Raw genomic sequence first — 19,946 nt, forward strand, 5'->3', positions numbered from 1 at the left:
CAAAGCATTGTCTGTTGGGTGTTAAAATATATGACACGTACTTAGCAGCTTGGGAATTATGTTGTGCTGAGAAACTGATTGCAAGCACTCGTAGTCAAGATACGCTAACCTGTCTGCGGATTGTGTGCTTAATTGTGCTGATAAGGGGATAAAAACTCACTTTAAACATCCTCTGCTCTGTGTGTAATCTTTGCTCATTTATGCAGATTGGTATATATATATATATGGGTTCTGGACCACACTATTCACTCATTAACTCCCTCTCTCCCTCCCAATTATTATTTTCTTCACTTATTATTATTATTTCCAGAAATTCCTTCAACGTTCTTTTTCACTATTCGCCAAATATTTATTTCCATCCAGTTGTGGACATGCAGGGAATGTTTGGCAGGCAGATATTTGCTGTTTGACATCAAAATGACATCCAAAGCTATTTGACCTTTGCCTAACCCCATGTCCTCCATCAACTCTGCAGTGGCAAACCTGTATTTGTGGAGCTTAAGGGAGTTAGGTTCATACAAAAGCTGTGATGGGTGAGAAGGATAACACCAATGTCTCCAAATGTGGGATACAGTGCCTCTAGGTCACTGCCATTCAAGCTTCCTAACCAGGGTGAAGCACAACCTCTGTGAAGTATCCATGGGATATACTCCTTTAAATACTGTGGGTAAGATGCTCAGACTGGAGAGCGCAGCTCACTGCAAAACTGCTAGGTGTGCTCAGTGGAGCTGAATTCTCCCATATTCCAGCTCCACTACCTCACCTTAGGATAGTGCCATAATCTCCCATAGGATCCTACTTTGTCCATGCAAATGTTCTTCACACAATGAGGGGAAAACAAATCTGCCAGTTAATGGGTTAACTCAGTTTCTCATTTTTACAATCTTAAATTCAGTTCTCCGCGTTTCTTTATGCTTATAAAAATTATTCAAATTTCTCATAATAAACGCATGAAGTTTTGACAAAAAATGCACAGTTTTGCAGACAACTTTCCTTATACAATGCATTATGTACATTGTTGTCACTGACTTAGGCATTTGTACGCATACTTTGCCTTGATCCATGCATCATTGTACACTTTGCTCAGCTGGAAAACTGCATTGCGAAATTCAGAAAAGTTTGATTTTTCAAAGGATGATCATGTTTTCGTTCACAGATCATTTTTTAAAAAAATGTGGATTTGGCAGGTTCACCTTTAAATGCAAATTGAATTGAGTTTATTCCCCATTCCTGCATGCAATCAAGAGAAACTTCAGTGAAGGCCCTCGGGTCTCAGGCCTGAAATGATCAAATGTGAACTAAAATGTGCTTTGCTGGTACCCTTCAACAAAACTGCATGTCCTGTTAATGTTTTTCTTTCCTTTTCCAAACTGCATAAGGTGGTGATGAGACAACCCATTGATAAACAAATTAGGGAGATAACAGCAGGAGGACTTTTTATATTAAAAATGGCTATCATGAGAATATTGACACTCTGTCCCTACAGGAAAAAATCCTGTTTTTCACAAGTAATCTTTAGCGGCTTGCTAATTTTCATTTTGAAATCCTGTCACTTGATTGGTAACAGTGAGAGTACATAGTGATATCAGTTTAATTACAGCTGATCTGTGGATGCACAGATTAATCTCCAGGGAGACTGCAAATACATATTGCTTTCCTCTTAATACTTTTTTGATTCATTGGATACTTTCTCACGTAATGCCACTGCAGATTTGCTTATGGGGCAATTCTTTGCAGATTTTAAACTTTGCATAGTTCTCTTTGGTCAAAGTAACAGCATCTGCCATTTTTGATCTTGTTCGTATGGCATATGTATTCCCATGTGTAGCGTTTGCCCGTTCATTTGAAAATGTTTGTATAGGGGAAAAAGAAAGGGTTAAAATGTAGACCAATAGGAAAGCTGGAGGTGGAGCCTACCTGTTTATAAAAGGGCTTAACCCGAGGTTTGGGGGTGCTTAGTTGGTTGGTTTTAGTGGGTTGGTTGGTTGGGAAAGGCAGTTGGAAAAGCAGTTGGCAGGCAGTTGGAAATACAGAGACAGTGTAGTTGGTTCTTGTGTGAGGGGAAGTAGAAGAGATAGAGACAGGATAAACTAAGACTAAGAAGGTAAAGAGTAACAACGTTTGGAATGCAGTTAAAGTTTGTTTGTGTCTGCAATAAACTACACTCTTCTTTATTAACTTGATAACCTGACTAAGTGATTTACCGGGAAGGACCTGGTTGGTGGCAGCAGATTAGAGGTGTATGGGTCAATAGTCCGTGAGATGACCGGGGGCTCCTTATGAACGCCACACCATGGTAAGGAGGTCAGCACAGAGCAGAGACACCAGCTTGCAAGGCCGATTGTGGGGGGCCATCATTGTGCATGCAATGTCCTGATGCCATACGTGTAACACCTGACACCACACACTTACCATCAGGACATTGGGAGGAGACGGGGCAGAGCCGAACATGGCAGCCGTGGGACTTCCATCACCCCCACCACCAAGGAAGAGGAAGAGGAGGAGGTGGAGGAGAAACCGGTTGTTGGGGCCAGGCTGTGGTCGACTCCACGTTTCGCCTCCATACTTTTTGGACATTTTTTTGAGGGGGGGGTAGCCCCTGCTGGCCCAGAGGAAACTGAGGAGCATCAGAATACCCAAATCTGTTGGAGAACTGACTTGGGGATTCAGGTCCAAGATTCAAAATCAGCCCTGTGATTATAAACACTTCTGCTTTGCAGATCTACTCTTTCTACATTTTGACCCTGCATGGCTGGTGCAACCAGAGTGAAGAAACTGCCTCAGGTGGCAGATGCTGGGGGACACGAAGTGGTAGTGAAGTATTGGAGGACTGCCCCGAGATTCAGTTGTCAGCCCAGCTGACTTCTCTATGTGGAACTGAAAGGGGGCACCCTCTTTATCACAGACAGCAAAGAGGCTGGCACCAGCTCTGTGCCTACCCAATTTCAGTAGGCTTCATCTATTGTCCTGTTTCCAAAATAGCTTTTTGGGTTTACCAAGAAATACAAACAATTCCCATCAATTATTGGGGATGGAAGGAAATGAAGTATTTAACTGTAAATAATGTTAATATTTTTCCAGTTACAAACCATATTTTGTGAAAACATTTTGATCAGAAAGTACTGATATTTTCTCTCTCTCTGAAACAAACTCTCAAAGAAATCTAAAATCTAACTACTAAGCTCTTTACAGTTTCCCTACATGTGGGTTCCACCTCAACAAAAAGAAAGAAACCTCTGGGTTTTTAAAGAAAGGCGTAAAACAACTTATTTCCAAACCATCTGGTTGAAAACAAAACTCGTAGCCGCAGTGTCCTTTTTGATGATTTTTTATTATTTTCTTGTGGTTGTTCAAGGTTGTTCAGTTACACAGCTCTGATGAAAAATATGGTGCTAAAGTGTAAAGTCCAGAGGCAAAGGACCCTAAGTGGAGAGAGTAATCAGTCATTTTGTAATTTGCCAAGAACACTCTGTGGATGGATACTTCATTATGGGAAAGGTTAACTAATTCAGTTTGGTATAAGCAAAGAAGCAGAGAGCTGGGCCAGATCTAGACACCTCAAAGAAGCATTTCAGTTTGAAGCGTTGTAAATTTAAACAGGGAAAACAGGTAGAGGAAAACAAGACTCCACATCACCATCTGATGGCACAATGTTATATTGCACATACAACACATATAAATTGCTTTTTCTTTGCCAGTCTAGCTGAGTCCCTGGTTTTGTGCAGAAGATGAGGCAGTCTGGAGCTCTCAGATTAAGGGCAGAATAACAGCGTTTACCCTTTATCATGTTAGGCTGTGTTTTTAAATTGCAGGCATATAGCCATGATACATCTCAAACCACAACTAACCAAAAAGCAGTAGTACAAATGAGTCATTTGTAGGGATGGAATTTTCTGAAAATCTCAGTGTTGAGTTTATCCACACATAGTTGTATCCAGAGCACAAGGTTGTCTGTTTCCCCTCCTTCCTCTGTGTGACCCCCAAATGTTCTCCAGAGGGCCCTCTAGCTCTCTGAAGCTGCTTTTCAGGCTGTGCAGGCAACTGCAGCAGAGAGGAAGGGAAAGGAGGAGAATGGAAGTATTGGACAACACAGATTTTTTTTCTGAATTCCAATCACGCTCCTTGATTTACTCCCAATTCCAATCACACTCCAAGTTACTTTTTACCGATTTTGCTATTAAAAAACTCCCCCACAATTCTCTTTTGTGAGTTATTATATGTATCATTTTGCATATCATATTGTACACACATACGCTCCAGATTTTCTAAAGAAAATCAGGCACACCCAAGATGGCATGCCACTATATTAAAATTCTTATATATTATTACAAGTCGTACCTTGGAAGTCGAATGGAATCAGTTCCGGAAGTCTGTTTGATTTCCAAAATGTTTGGAAACCAAAGTGTGGCTTCTGATTGGCTACAGGAAGCTCCTGCAGCCAACTGGAAGTTGTGGAAGCCCCATCGGACATTGGGCTTCCAAAAGAACGTTCGCAAACCGGAAGAATCACTTCTGGGTTTTGAGGCATTTGGGAGCCAAAATGTCTGAGTACCAAGGCATTCGAGATCCAAGGTATAACTGTACATATAAAATTGTGTTGCAGAAATACAGCACTACATGGGTCTTGACTCTTTTATATGTACTATACGTATAATATATTGTTCCTTTTTGCATCTTAAGGCAGCCCTGTTCAGGGAAGTTTTTAATCTATGACATATTAGTGTATTTTTGGTCTTTGTGGAAGCCGTCCAGAGTGGCTGGGGAAACCCAGCCAGATGGGCGGGGTACAAATAATAAATTATTATTATTATACAAGCAGATCAGTGCAAGAGGTGGTCCAATGTGGGCAAAGCTTTATCAGGTTGGAACTGCCAGATTCCTTGTATGAACCCATTTAAAACATATTCCTCCTTAGTTCCTAGTTATTTGTATATTTTCAGCTTTGACTGTAATGCAAATCTGGAGTTCAATGCAGAGCAAATTAGCCATTCACTCCCATATGCACACTATAATAGGCTATGCAACATCTGTCCAAGCATAGCCTGATAAACTGTGCAATCCTAGCATGTTTATGCAGTCATGGGTCCTGATTAATTTAATGGGACTCACCCTGTAGTAAGCGTGATACCACAGCCTAATTCTGTGTGCTATGTGTGCAGGTGAGATCTCTAGAGAATGGCTTTTTCATTTCAGGGTTTTTTGTGTGTGTGTTTTTAAGGGGATACAGAGAGAAAGGTTGTTCAGTTTTAAAATACCTATTGGCATAGTGTCTTTATAAATGAGGAGGCAGGAGTTTAATTTTCCCGTGCACTTAATGTCATTCTTCTAAGTGGGCTGAATTGCACAGTAAATTAACTCCATATGGAGGTCTCAAAAGCTGGTAAACAGGTGAGGCACAATAGAAAATGACAAACTAGTTGCTGTTGTTGTTTTAATTGCCCTTTCCCCTCACACTCTGAGCAATCATGAAAAGAAATGTCACAACATAATTTCATATTTCAATCTATTCTTATGCAAGAAAGGAGGTGGTGAGGACAAAGAGCATGCAGAACTTCTAGAATTAAGTGCAGCATGTGGCAAGAATGTCTGAAAGCACTGCCGATCTTTTGTTCTGCAAAAATACCTCCTTTAAAAAATGTTATACATTATCAGTCTGCTTCTTCAGTTGGGGTGCCATCAGATCTGTTCCAAGAACCGAGCTCTCTAGGTTAGGAACAGGGAACATACTGACCTCCAGATAGTCTTGGTCACCAGCTCCCATCAACCCTGGCTAGCATGGCCAACAGTTAGAGATGATGGGACCGACAAGATCTGAAGGACCACATGTTTCCTATTCCAGTTCTAGGTTTTGGAGCAGACTTGTATATTTACCACCCACAAATACATAATTCTTCTCCCTTTGCCTAAATTTCCATATAAAGTAATAAAATAATTATTAAAATAATTGGCTCTCTCTCTTCCTATATTATATTGGAGACCTCCATGTGTTTTTGTTTGTTTGTTTGTTTGTTTGTTTGTTTGTTTGTACAGCTCCTTTAGCTGGTTACTGGAAAGCTTCAGGTATGACAGCAGACTGTAGTGTATCATTCTCATGGAGAAGGAGCAGTAAACTGAAGCTTAATCTAGACAGAATGAAGATGTTAACACTAGGAAGGCCTGTCAACTAAGACTGTAGGGAGTTATGCAGTCACTATTGCTCCTCACCCACATCCCGTTAGGAAAGGTGGGTGAAGCTCACCCTGCATATGCTGTTTTAGAGTCCTGGTATACAGGACTTCATTCTACCCACCCACAAAAAGGATTTGCAGGTAAGAAAACTAGGGTTGCATATCAATGAACCTACCAAATATGGGTGTCAAGAGTATGATTAAAAGATGGAATGTGGAATTGGATTCTGTGAAGCTATCTGCAGAACAACAGTGTTCTGACCCATAAATACCTGAATTAAAATGGTGGTGTGTGTTTATTTAAAACATTTCAAAGCCTGGACTCCATCAAATGATCTCAGGTTAGGGTACATCCATCAAAACACCAACATAAAAATACTTCAACAAATTTCTAATGATCCCATGAGAGCAATGAAATAATGGAAACACATGTTGGTAGTAGGTTGGGTTATTTTCAAGGTCCTGAGGGATTTTAATGTATGTGTTTCACTTCAGAGACCAGAAAGTGTGTAAAACACACACACACAAATGTGACAAAAAACCCAGGATAAACTCAGTTTTGTTTTTATTTAGGCTCGTGTGTGTGTGTGTGTGTGAAATATGCAACAGCATTAATTTGTGCTTAAAGGTGTGGGGATGCATGCATACAACAACATACATGTGTGGCACTGCTAACACGCTTTTTAATTTAGCAATAAAGATGAAAAGTGGGTATGGCAGGTAACAGAAATTTAGGGGGTGGAATGTGGCTTGGTTCTAGATTAGGTTAGTTGAACTTAGATCCATCTGAAATTAGCATGACAAGTTAATCATGACTTAAATCCAATTGATTTAGTTGGGAGCCAAGTTAAAATCAGTGAGCCTGGATTCAGTCCCGTGAATGGTCTGGGGAGAGTAGATGCAGATTTATTTGTTTTTGCCCTGGAGTACATGGTCTAAACCAGCAGGTTTCTTCTTGGATAGGACAACAGTGGATGGTGTGGATATCACTGAGTATGGCAATTGGCCAGAATGAGCCATTCATGGGAGTTTGTGTTCTCAGCATGCGTGCAATGTTTTCCTTTTCTGCTAAATGTCACAGTGCTAATGTAATGTTGTGCCTTTTTCTCTTGCATATAGATTGCCAAATAATTCCTTTTCATTGCCTGTGGGATGCTCCCAGATATCACACACACACACTATCCATGCCAATAATTAGTTACACGTAAATGTGCAGCAACTGCCTACTTACCATTGCACTTTTTGTTGTTGTTCTGTGATTACTGTAAGCAGAACTTCATTTCCCCAATATTTCTTTGCTCTTAATATTCTGAGAAGGTAAGTGATTATTCAGGCAGGGCTTGAAATAACAGGAAAGTACACCATAGATCCTTTTAAATAAATTGTGTTATAAAATATTTACAGTCCAGATTTGTGTGGGGGCTGGCGGGGAGGCAGAGGCTAAAATATATATTTTCTTTTCTCCGTTGTGAAAACTGCTTCATGCAAACAGTAGCATGAGAGATATAAGAGTCTTGTAAAGGGATAAGAGAGGAGGACCCCTCTTGTAGACATCTATCTTCCATATTATGCATGAGGGTGAAGTCAGCCGACCTTTATGCCGCTAATTGTATTTTGTTTTCTGTATATGATATAACATGGCATTCATACACCAGATGAGAAAATGCCAGACGCTTCCACGGTGCACTTCAAACCATGTTATCTTCCTTTTCTTGACTGCACAGCACAATGCAAAATAGAAAACACAGATAATGCCTGAATTATTGTTGGGGAATTGGAGTGGGGGGGGGGGAGGAAAGAAAAGGACCTTTTCACTGAATGAAAAAAAGGGGAGACTTGGATAGAACCTGAAGGTCACTTCATACAATCTCCTATCCCGGCCCAGGACTTGCCACATCTAATGAAAGCCAGCAGCTTAATCCATGCTGTTCATTGCGTAATGAAAAGCAGCATGGACCTGAAGCATATTGTGCTATAGGCATCTGTCAAAGTACATCCAGAGAACTCTAATTTATGGAACTGGAGGCACTGTTTCCAGTACCTGAAATCCAGACTGATTGGCATTTGAATCCACTTTGGTTGCTCACCAGTCTACTCACGTGGCCAGGATTGGCACAGGATCATCGTGGTCCGCATAGTTGACTCCCTGTGGTGAGCATAAACTGCGGAACAAGCTTCAGGTACACATGGGGAAGCCATGATTGATCCATGTCTTCTTTTTCACATGGCATTTACAGCTGACAAACAGTGTAGGGGGGGAAATACCACTAACACATATAGCAGAAATAGACTTGGCATCTAAAAATTAACCAGTGTCTGCCTGTTTCAAATGCATGCTATCTGTCATCACAGCTAAAGATTCTTACATCGCTGGGGGTTGTACTAGATGTTGGGTCCCTTCCAACTCTATCATTCTACGACTCTTTGCATATGAATGTATTGTAAAGGCTTCAGTGGAAGTCTAGAAGGCTCAGTGTGTCCCAGGATCTTATCTGTTTCTTACAAATATAAACCCAGGAACAACACGTTGGACTGTCTTTGAAACTGCAAATAAAAACATTGCTTTGGGATCATTTCAATAGAAAGGTCAAGGATTTCATACAAATTAATCTCTACAGAATAATCAAGAAAGCAGTTTATGTAAATTTCTATGGTTATCTCAATTTGTTTTTGATTTTTAAAGAAATTTGGTTAAATTCAGCTCCTCCCAATCTAATTGCCATTTATCTAATTGTCATTCTAAAGCTCTGTACTTCCTAAAGCAAGCAAAAAGAAGCTGTTTTAAAGCAGGCTTTCTCAACCTCAGCCCTCCAGATGTTTTGAGACTACAATTCCCATCAACCCTGACTACTGGTCCTGCTAGCTAGGGATCATGGGACTTGTAGGCCAAAAACATCTGGAGGGCTAAGGTTGAGGAAGCCTGTTTTAAAGGCTACAGAATAAGCTATGGCCAATAAGCATGTCTGCTCATTTCCCCATTCAGTTTAATGGATGTGTACTGGCATATAAGTAGATATAGGATTGCAGCCTTAGGATGTTAAAAGATTAGATCTCTCAAGTTCATCCAAAAATACTTAGGGGATCAGCAAAGGTTACTGCATAACATGAGGCACATTTACATTAGTTATCCTGAAACAATATCATTTTTGAACACTGGAGATTAAATCTAAAATACCAGTGAGCTTCATGAAGTCTGAATGGTGTTTTGTCAAATGTTTGCTTCCATTGCATCATGTAGTTCAGGAGAAATGATGAAACAAATTAGGTGTAAAAACAGAGTAGCTAAACTATAGGTGTTTGAAAAGTGGACAATGTTTTAACTAAACATCTGATCGATGTGTATTTTGGTTCCTTTGCAGTGTCGGCCAAACCAAGGCCTCACAGCGATGAATATACAAAGAAGGTTCCTCCCCCTAAGCCGAAACGGAACCCAAACACTCAGCTAAGTGCATCTTTTGATGAGACATACATCAAAAAACATGGCCCCACAAAGTCAACACTAAGCAGGGATACCTCCTTATCACAGGTCAGCAGTCCTGCTCCAGATACTGAGGAAGAAGAACCGGTTTATATCGAAATGGTTGGAAATATACTTAGAGACTTCAAAAAAGATGAGGAGGATCAAAGTGAGGCAGTATATGAGGAAATGAAATACCCCATCTTTGACGATGGAGGCCAAGATTCAAAATGCCCATGTGAGTATGACCATCACAGCTGTTCTTCTCAGTGTGCTACTCCCACAGTGCCTGACCTTGATTTCACCAAGTCCTCAGTGCCATCCACTCCCAAGGGTGTTCTTTGTGATATACCCCCACCATTTCCAAATTTGCTTTCTCATAGACCTCCACTCCTGGTATTTCCACCTGCACCAGTGCAATGCTCCCCAAATTCTGATGAATCTCCTTTAACACCACTGGAAGTCACAAAGCTTCCTGTGCTAGAAAACGTGTCTTATATCAAGCAGCAAGCTGGAGCTTCTCCATCATCACTGCCACCTCACACTCCAAGTCATCAAAAACTGGAGAAAGACCAGACAGCATCTCATGGAACTAGTACTCCAGGACATTCTTCTTCTCCTCCACATCCTTCTACCTTATACAGAACACAGTCTCCGCATGGCTATCCTAAAAGCCACTCTGCCTCCCCCTCTCCTGTGAATATGGGTCGGTCACTTACCCCCTTAAGTCTCAAAAGACCTCCTCCTTACGATTCTGTACATTCAGGAAGTCTCTCAAGAAGTTCTCCATCAGTGCCTCATTCTACAGCCAGAAACATATTGCAAGAAGGAGGGAAAATGGTAAACACCTCTGTCAATACCTACGGGTCATCATCGCAAAGTAGTTCCCGTTCTAGAACACCTACCAGTCCCCTAGAGGAATTAACCAGCCTTTTTACCTCAGGACGAAGCTTACTGAGGAAATCCTCCAGCGGAAGAAGATCTAAAGAGCCTGCAGAGAGTAAGTGCTTCAAATCATGTATTTACTTATTTTACTCTTTACTGATGATCACTGAGATCAGTATCATGCCATTGATCAATTTCTAACTGTGCAGTACCTCCATTGATGAACTATCCTACTGTTGGGGATTTCAGGAAATTGGTGTGCTTGGCACCATGCAACTTACTCATTTGCTTTTTGAGTTCCAGGGTTAGTTTAGGACTATTCATATAAGGCCCTTTTCATATCTGAGTTTATATTTATTTATTATTGATTGATTGGATTCTATGCCTTCCTTCATCCAAGGATCACAGGGTGTTTTGCAATACAAAAACACATAAATACTTAGCATATTAACAAACAAAACAATAACCACCACTGAATGATCATCACAGAGTTTTCCTCTCTCAAAGGTCTCCCTTGCGATTCTAAAATGTTTAATGCAATGAAAACCTTTAATGAAAGCCATGAAGGCTAGACAGCTGTATATTTTTTTAAAGTATTCTTACCAAGTAAAAGAAAATGCTCAGGTCCCAAAATTGCTCTTTGCTGGTTACTGCCTTGTGGTTAGGCAGGAAGAGCTTAATTTTTGTCGGAAGAATCAGAGGGCACAAAACAGGTGGCGCAATTGACTTCCGTCCTTCTCGCCACTCACATTATGTTGTCTCTGCTTTGCCTTCAGCATGTCAGAAATGCTTTTGATTCAAGTCCTTGGGAAAATGAATCAAGCGCAGGCAGGGATTGTATTCTAAGCCTTTAGTAGTTTAACGAAGTAAGTGAGCATGATATACTTTCCCCTGCAGGTCCTATAAAACCACTTTATGAGTGAGTCTGAGGTATCTTGAAGCCTGTATAGCCGAGGTGCTTTTATTTGAGAAGGGTTTTATTTTCTAGTCCTGGGGTTTATGTAGCAAGCGGCAATAAATTACGCCTTTGGGGTGGAAGAGCAACACTGAACACACCCTGGTCTAATGTACTTGATAACTGCATTTATGGTGTTACTTGCAGAAAGAAATGAGCCAGATTGCAGATGTGTGTGAATTGTGTGGATTCACTTTCCTGTCTCCTATAGACAGCACTTCTCTGATCATTGACTGGAATTTGCTTCACTTATATGGAACTTTGGGAGAGTTTAGGAATCTAGGATTGCCTTATTTCAGGGCAAACTGTTTGACTATGGAGTCCAGTATTGCCTATTCTGATCAGCAGTGGTTGTCCTGGGTTTCAAACAGAGGCCTATGCCACAATCTACTACCAGATTTGCGTTATCTGGAGATGCCAGGGATTGAATTTGGGATATTCTGAAAGCAAAGCATATGCTCTACTACTAAACTCTTGTCCTTCACTATCAAAGTATTTGATCTCCCCATTGGGGAATCAAACCCTTTGGTCACTACCATGGTAGAAAAGGATGCTGTCCACTATGTTAATAAGGTTTTAGTGGCAGCACCATGGGAATTAATTTATTCTTAGGTATGAGAGAGAGAGAGGACATACCGGTACAAACTAAGAGAGCCAACTCCTAGGGGGCCGTGGGGGCTTGGGCCCCTGCAATAAAATATTTGAGGGGCTGGGCCCCCACAAAGTTGATGGGCATTGCCATTCAAATGGTGTGTGTGCACCATGTCACGTGATTGATTATGTGGGGTGGGGCTTACCTGGGTGCCCCACAATATTTTATTATTATTATATTTTACTATTTATACCCCTCCCATCAGACTGGGTTTCCCCAGCCACTCTGGGTGGCATTCAACATATATTAAAACATAATAAAACATTAAACATTAAAAAACTTCCCTATACAGGACTGTTTTCAGAAAGTTTGGGGGGTCAGAAAACTCCATACCCTTCAACATTCATCCAATGAAAATAGGCATGTCCTAAGGAAAAGTGGGATCTTCTGGGATCAGATCTATGAATCCAGAACTGTCCTTGGAAAATAGGGAAACTTGGAGGGTTTGCTGTATTTGTGTTAGGAAGTAGTGAAGAACAAGCTACCTCAAGACCGAAGCCACGGTTAAACTTTAATTGGTTAGAACTTGGAGCAGTAGGAGCAATGATCCAGTTACAATATGAGAACATTTATCTCATAGTTAGGGTCAACATATTTAGCTGCTACCATGACCAGCACCCTGGGCTTGTGGCTGGCAAGCTAGGCCTTGAACTGTGCTGGCCCATATTCAGCTTTTGCAGACTTTCTGGAGTCAGTTGTTTTGTTTTTGTACCTGGAATAGCCCTGAGTTGCTGGCAGTACCCTGATATGCAAATGTATCAATTTTTAATATGATTAGTCACTTTCGACTTCCCGTATATGTCACTTGACAGATAATTAAATTCTATAACACCCAAGATTCACTTTTCATCCAGCAAAAAAAAACCTGAAACATTGAAGTTATTGAAATCTTCAGATGCCTAAGTAAGTCCTCAAATCTTTTGAAAATGTGAGTGCATAGTAATCCTTCCCATCCATAGTTGAGGATAATGACATGAATTTTTGCACGGGGAAGGGTGGCAGGCCTTGAGAGACCCCTGCAGGGAAATTAAAGAGAGTTGCATTACAATTATTATCATCGCAAATTAGGATCTTAGGGATTGTTCAAGAACTGACACAGCACACTAATCATTCTAATGGGTTTTACGGTAAAGTCCGTTTAAAAAAAAATTCTGGTAACAGTAGTATTTGCATAGAAGAGATGATCTGCAAATGTCCTAGGAAGCAAGATGATGCACAAAGGGATGTGTGTGTGTGTGTGTGTGTGTGTGAGAGAGAGAGAGAGAGAGAGAGAGAGAGAGAGAGAGAGATAAATGAACTAGAATTTGAGTTCTCAAGCTATCCCTGATACGTATGGCTATGTATCACCTATTTGAACTGTACTACATGAGTTTGACCAAACTGCGGGAGGCAGTGGAAGACAGGAGTGCCTAGTGTGCTCTGGTCCATGGGGTCACGAAGAGTCAGACATGACTAAACAACAACAAGGCATGTGCAACTGCATGATACACAGACCATACTAGGTGCAAACTAAGAGACCTATACATTGGCTTTCAATGAAACTTCTGTCAATATAGAGACTGCTAAAGATAGAACATCAAGCCAGAGTTTCCTGAGGCTGAACAATTCATCAGATGGCATCCAGCCCACCCTGATTAATATCAACTGATTAATATTGATTAATATTGAAACTGATATGTTTGTGATACAATTTGTTCAGCCACAGATGCAGCTGTGTTTGTAGACCTCTCAGCCAAACACATCATCACTGTGGGAAGAATGTGTTCAACTCCCCAACGACAACAGTTGAAGTTGGGAGCTCCCTGGCTATTTAAGGTGGTATTCCATTAAATAGTTGTACACATGCAGGAACTGCCAAGAGCACAGCAGGACATACACACCTCCTTTCCCCGCCCCCCACTAACCCTAAACCTGCTCCAGAAGGTTGAGAGGAAACCCAGGATAGATTTAGGGTGTGCACAGGTGGAGAACATTCTGTTGACTGATGGAACATTTGCATTAGTGCTACGTTGAATAAAGCCCTAAGACTTCTGTTGTGCTTGTACAGCACTGAACTAGCTCACTCTGCTTTGTAACTTATTGTAAAAATCTTCAGCTTACTAGGTTGGAGTGTCATGCCTCTAACAACACCACTTTAGTGGGGGAAAGGGAGGAGAGCTGGGTGACTTGGTTCCTGATCTGATCTGCCTCTTATTGGTTGTTCAACATGAAACAGAGACCTTCCAACCACCATGCTTCCTGCCTCCTTCTTTGTCTTTCTTTTAATTCTTGAGTGGCCCCCATCCCATCCACAAAGTGGGGATAGATGAAGGAATGGGAATGCACATACAATCAGCATATACACCTGGGTTTACCCAAATGCAGATTGATCATTGTATACATGTTCGTTTTCTTTGTTCATACCTTCAGCCCGTTTAATTAAGCATTCTGATTTAAGCAAGTTCTCAGCAGAAATCCCAGTCTGCATTACAGTGGGAATGAGTCAGAAATAGTCAAGTGGGAAATACTACAAAATGCTAATGATCAACACCACATGCTGGGTAGGCAGATTGCACGACGCTTAAATTGCTGTTGCTGTAATTTGGAAAATAAAGCTGTGCACAGATAAATAGTTGCTACATGTTCAGTAGTTCAGACAACTACTGTATGTACTGTAATGTATGTACAAGTGACTTCAACCACCAGTTTGTTCAAGTTCCACTATCTATGCTTTGGGTATGAACATGGGTACAGTCATTCAATCTTTCAGCCACACACAAAGTGGATGCACATGAGGTCTGTGTAGCCTTCAGTAATGGATACAAAATTAATCTGTTTTGGAAAGGCTTCCTCATTGGGAGTCTAATTTTGTGTTTGCTTCTCTTTGATGAATTTAGGATCATCATAAAAAAAAGACCAATCTGCCTTCATGCTGCAAGAGGACATAGAATCAGTGAAGGGAACCTAATTATGTAACAAATGTAATTTTGGGTTTCTTTTTATTTATTGTTGTTCAAGGCAGCTGCTGTTTGACACTGATGCACACAGACTTTTTTATTTTTCCTCTTTGTTTACTCAACTGCTCAAGCTTGAGTTGCAATTTGTCCAACAGATTTCCAAAAGTTACAGTCTCAGCAAGGAATGACTGAAAAGACAACAAATGCCTGCAGTGTGCCAGTGTGAACATGTTGCACGGCTGATTGGCTTTGCTCTGTTCGTGAGAGCTACAAATAGAAGAGGGACACATTCGGGGCCATGGCAAACAATTTTTTTTTAGGAGGAACTAACTTACTAAGCATACTAAGCAAATGGTTGTTGTTGTTGTTTAGTCGTTTAGTCGTGTCCGATTCTTCGTGACCCCATGGACCAGAGCACGCCAGGCACTTCTGTCTTCCACTGCCTCCCGCAGTTTGGTCAGAAGGCAAATGGTACTAGCAACTAAAGCTTGGAAGTGTAAGGCACTTGTTGATGTGGATTATAGGATACAGGTGATGTTCAGAGGGAGGGAGTTGTATCATTGATTTCCTCCCTTATTAAATCTTTCTTATGTTCCGGCACACACAAACACACCCGGGGAGGGGGGATGCAAACACTTTGTAGAAAGAACTGTAACTGAGTGACATAGCACATGGTTTGCACCCAGAAGGCCCCAAGTTCAGTCCCTGGCATCTGATCAAAAACAGATATTGGGAGCAAGATTCCTTCCAGAGAGTCTTCTAACTGACAATACTCAGCTGGATGGACCAAACAATCTGCTTGATATGAGGCAGCTTCATGTTCTATCTCACCCAACCAGTTTGTTTCTCAGACACAGTGAGAATGAGAAGTTCCTGAGCTTTGCGCAGTGGCAGTATCGTAGCCAATGAGGTTAATCCGAGGCGCGATTATTGCTAATTGAAAACTTTTCCCAGAATCTAGTACGAAAAGAGTATTACAACTGATTCAAGAGTTTGGCCGGGTGGCGGGTTTTAAATTAAATAAGCAAAAAACTAAGGTTTTGGGGAAAAAATTGACAGTTACAGAGTCAGAAAGGTTTCAGAAAGAGACAGAGTTAAATGTGGTTAAAAAAGTAAAATACCTAGGGGTAAACTTAACATCAAAAAATTTGAGTATATTTAAGGACAACTATGAGAAATGTTGGTCAGAAATCAAGAGAGATCTAGAAAGTTGGACAAGACTGAAACTTTCCTTGTTAGGCCGAATTGCTGCTATTAAGATGAATGTATTGCCAAAAATGTTGTTTTTGTTTCAAACTTTGCAAGTTGTGGACAAAACAGAGTGCTTTTGGAAGTGGCAGAGAGATATTTCTAAATTTGTCTGGCAGGGCAAAAAGCCCAGAATTAAGTTTAAGATATTAACCGATGCGAAAGAAAGAGGGGGCTTTGCCCTGCCAGACCTAAAGTTGTATTATGAGGCTTTGCCCTGCCAGACCTAAAGTTGCATTATGAGGCCGCAGCTTTCTGCTGGCTAAAAGATTGGCTACTTCTCGAGGACACTGACGTATTAGATTTGGAAGGTTTTAATAATGCTTTCGGGTGGCATGCATATTTATGGTATGACAAGGTTAAAATCAACAAGATTTTCAAGAACCATATTGTCAGATAAGCAGTGTTTAAAGTCTGGATAAAATACAAAGACTTATTGGAAAATAAAACTCCAAGGAAGCTAAAGCCCGGAAAAGACTCAATATGGAGGCCAAATGGCCGAAGTATTGGGAAATACTAGAAAAAGATGGAGATAATTGGAAATTGCAGAGTCAGGAGAAAATGAAGGACAAAGTGTGAGACTGGTTACACTATGCTCAGGTTAAAGAAGTTTTTAAACTTGACAAAAAGCTAGGATTCCAGGTGGAAAAGTCAAAGTTAGAAACGGAATTGTTAGAGCCTAAGACTAAAGTACTTTCAAAAATGTATAACTTGCTGCTGAAGTGGAACACACAAGATGAAACGGTTAAATCGGCTATGATAAAGTGGGCACAGGATATTGGATATAACATTATGTTTGAAGACTGGGAGAGGTTGTGGACCACTGGGTTGAAGTTTACTGCATGTAATGCTTTGAAAGAAAATGTTATGAAAATGATATATAGATGATATTTGACCCCAGTCAAACTTGCAAAAATATACCACTTGTCTGACAACAAATGTTGGAAATGTAAGGAAAATGAAGAAACATTCTTTCACCTCTGGTGGACTTGCCCTAGAGTGAAGGCTTTCTGGGAAATGATATATAATGAGTTGAAAAAGGTATTTAAGTATACCTTCCCTAAGAAACCAGAGGCCTTTCTTCTGGGTATTGTCGGCCAGAGTGTGTTAAAGAAGGATCGAACATTTTTTATGTATGCAACAACAGCAGCACGGATACTTGTCGCCAGGCATTGGAAGACACAAGATCTACCCACACTGGAAGAGTGGCAGATGCAACTGATAGACTACATGGAATTGGCTGAGATGACCGGCAGAATCCGAGACCTGGGAGAGGAGACGGTGGAAGAAGATTGGAAGAAATTTAAGATTTATTTACAAAAATATTGCAAATTGTATGAATGTTAAGAAGGATGCTAGAGTACAAACAACTTGGCACCATTGAGTTTAAGGAAGTGAATTAGGAAGATAAGATAAATTTAAGAAATTTAAGAAATGATAAAAATTTTGGAATATGTTGGTTATATCTAAATTTTCTAAGATTTGAATAAAACGATAGTTAAAATTAGAGGTATAACATTGGAAAATTAGTTATGATGATTAAAAAGTAAGGGGACAAATTTGCTGAGTAAAATTATAACCAGGAACGCAAGAGCGGGAGATGTGAGGGAGTCCAAGGAAGTGAAAAGATCTATGTTAAAGAGATGTGAGATTGTATTGTTTTATTGGCATTGTGATTAAACCAAAAATTGTTAATAAAAATATTTATAAAAAAAAGAGAGAAGTTCCTGACCATCCACATTCAGCATCAGCTCAATAACCGGGGCATGGGAAGCGCTAGTCAATGTATTGTTACTGGGAACCTTTTGTGGAGTGGGTCCACTCCCTTGAAATCATCACCGTTGCTTATTCAGTTGCCTTATCCCTTTAGATGCAGTCTATAGCAGTGTACAGAAGGTTAGAGAAGGTGATTGAATAGACAGCAACATTGAAACAGGGTAAGGGGCTTGTCCTGTCTTGCTCTGGCTAGGCTCTGAGCTCTAGGGAAATGAAATATTATTGTGGCACTTCTTAATCAGGTAGCATTGTGGCCAATGAAGCATGGTCACTTAGGTCACATTAATCAAGGTTAGGTTTCAATAGGTAAAGTGAACGTAAACTTGAACAAAGCAAATGTCAAGGCCAGCAAGCCAAGACTCTGCTGGTTGAGGAGAATCATATAAACTAGGGGCAGAGCTGATCAGTACCATGGACAGATCACAGGCTGAAGCTGCTCATCTGTAGTAAGAGGAGCTGTTTCAGCAGGGAGCAAACACTTTCTGAGATCTTAGACAAGGCTCAGGCATGAGGCAAGTTACGGGTCAGGCTTAATGGAGTGCTCAGGCTCTGCTATGGGACACAGAGCTCTGCCATTGCTGAAGCAACAAACTGATCCCTATAGAGCACTAGTAGCCCTAACTGCACGGGACGGTGCTTTTTCATTTAAAGGGGCCCAAATTGCTTCAGTTGTCTCCTATTGTAACTGTGTGGCTGAGCTCTGCTATCAATGGGATTTCTACAATGGAGTCTTCTGCGTCCAAGGACAGCGGTGTCACATCGTGGGGCTGGAGGGGTACTAACCACACAGGCTTGTCCAGTGAAAGTGCTTCTGGGGCTGGAAACTCTTCCAAGGTTGGCTCTGCATTCCTTTCCTCTCCAAGTTCAGAGTCCTCAGCCTCTTCTCCTAAAGAATGAGAATCTGAGTCCGGGTTCATGACAAAAGGGCTGTTGCCTTATTCAGAAAAGTTTGGCTTTTACAATGAGGGGGTAACGAGGAGAGAGTCCTTTGAATGTGATGAGTCTGATAATGTAATCTGTTCTGGTCCAGAAGGATGCAGTAGGTGGGATGAAAACTTATCATCCAGTTCCTGTTGCCAGTTCTGACCACATAAATTGGTTCATATATATGGCCTGAATCTATTATTTATTTGTTTGTTGAATTTCTAGACTGCCCTTTCATCTGAGAATCAAAGGTTGGTTTACATTATAATCTACAGAATTGTGTAATGAATTCTATGTACAAAAAGAGGTTTGAAAGTTGTGTATGTTTAGGATTAGCAACCTATCCCTCATGGGAAACCTCTTCTGATATGGAGGGGGCTTTTCGAAGTACAATGGTACCTAGTTGACGAACAAATCAGCTCCCGAACTCCGTAAACCTGGAAGTAAGTGTTCCAGTTTGCGAACGTTTTATGGAAGCCGAACATCCATTTCAGCTGTCGGCATTGTTTCCGGGGCCAATCAGCCTATTAGAAGGTGTGCCTTGGTTTTCAAACGTTTTGGAAGTTCAATGGAATTCCAGAATGGGCTGAGTTTGAGAACCAAGGTACCACTGTAGTTTGTGAAAAGGCATGGCATTCATTGGTGGGAAGAAAGTCAACAGTTTCACTGGGCAGCAGGCATAGCCAAGCCTTTGGACAATCTTCAAGCTATGCTTTGAATCCCAACCTACTGTATATATTTCTACCGCAGTCAACATCAGGTTTCATTGACTGAGCATTTACCTTGTAAGATACAAATCTGTCACAGCAGATGCGGAATACCTTTATACAAAATTGCAAGAGATGCATTGGGAAATGAGAGTTCAAGATTCCATTTTACGCCTATTGAATAACAGATTTATCTCTAAGAATAATAATATTAATAAAAAATAAATAGCCCTAAAATG

At 40.8% G+C, this 19,946-nt stretch overlaps 1 protein-coding gene across 5 annotated transcripts in view; it reads left to right on the plus strand.

Moving 5' to 3' along the window:
* The window catches only part of NYAP2 (neuronal tyrosine-phosphorylated phosphoinositide-3-kinase adaptor 2), a 153,400-nt gene that overhangs the window by 84,002 nt on the left and 49,452 nt on the right, over positions 1 to 19,946 (plus strand). For all 5 annotated transcript variants that reach the window (XM_083742091.1, XM_083742094.1, XM_083742093.1 and 2 more), the window contains exon 4: positions 9,527 to 10,624. In XM_083742091.1, the coding sequence (XP_083598217.1) occupies positions 9,527 to 10,624 (1,098 nt within the window). The remainder of the gene's footprint in view (positions 1 to 9,526; positions 10,625 to 19,946) is intronic.

Source organism: Podarcis gaigeae (genome assembly GCF_964106915.1).
Source record: "Podarcis gaigeae genome assembly, chromosome: 5".
NCBI lineage: Eukaryota > Metazoa > Chordata > Lepidosauria > Squamata > Lacertidae > Podarcis > Podarcis gaigeae.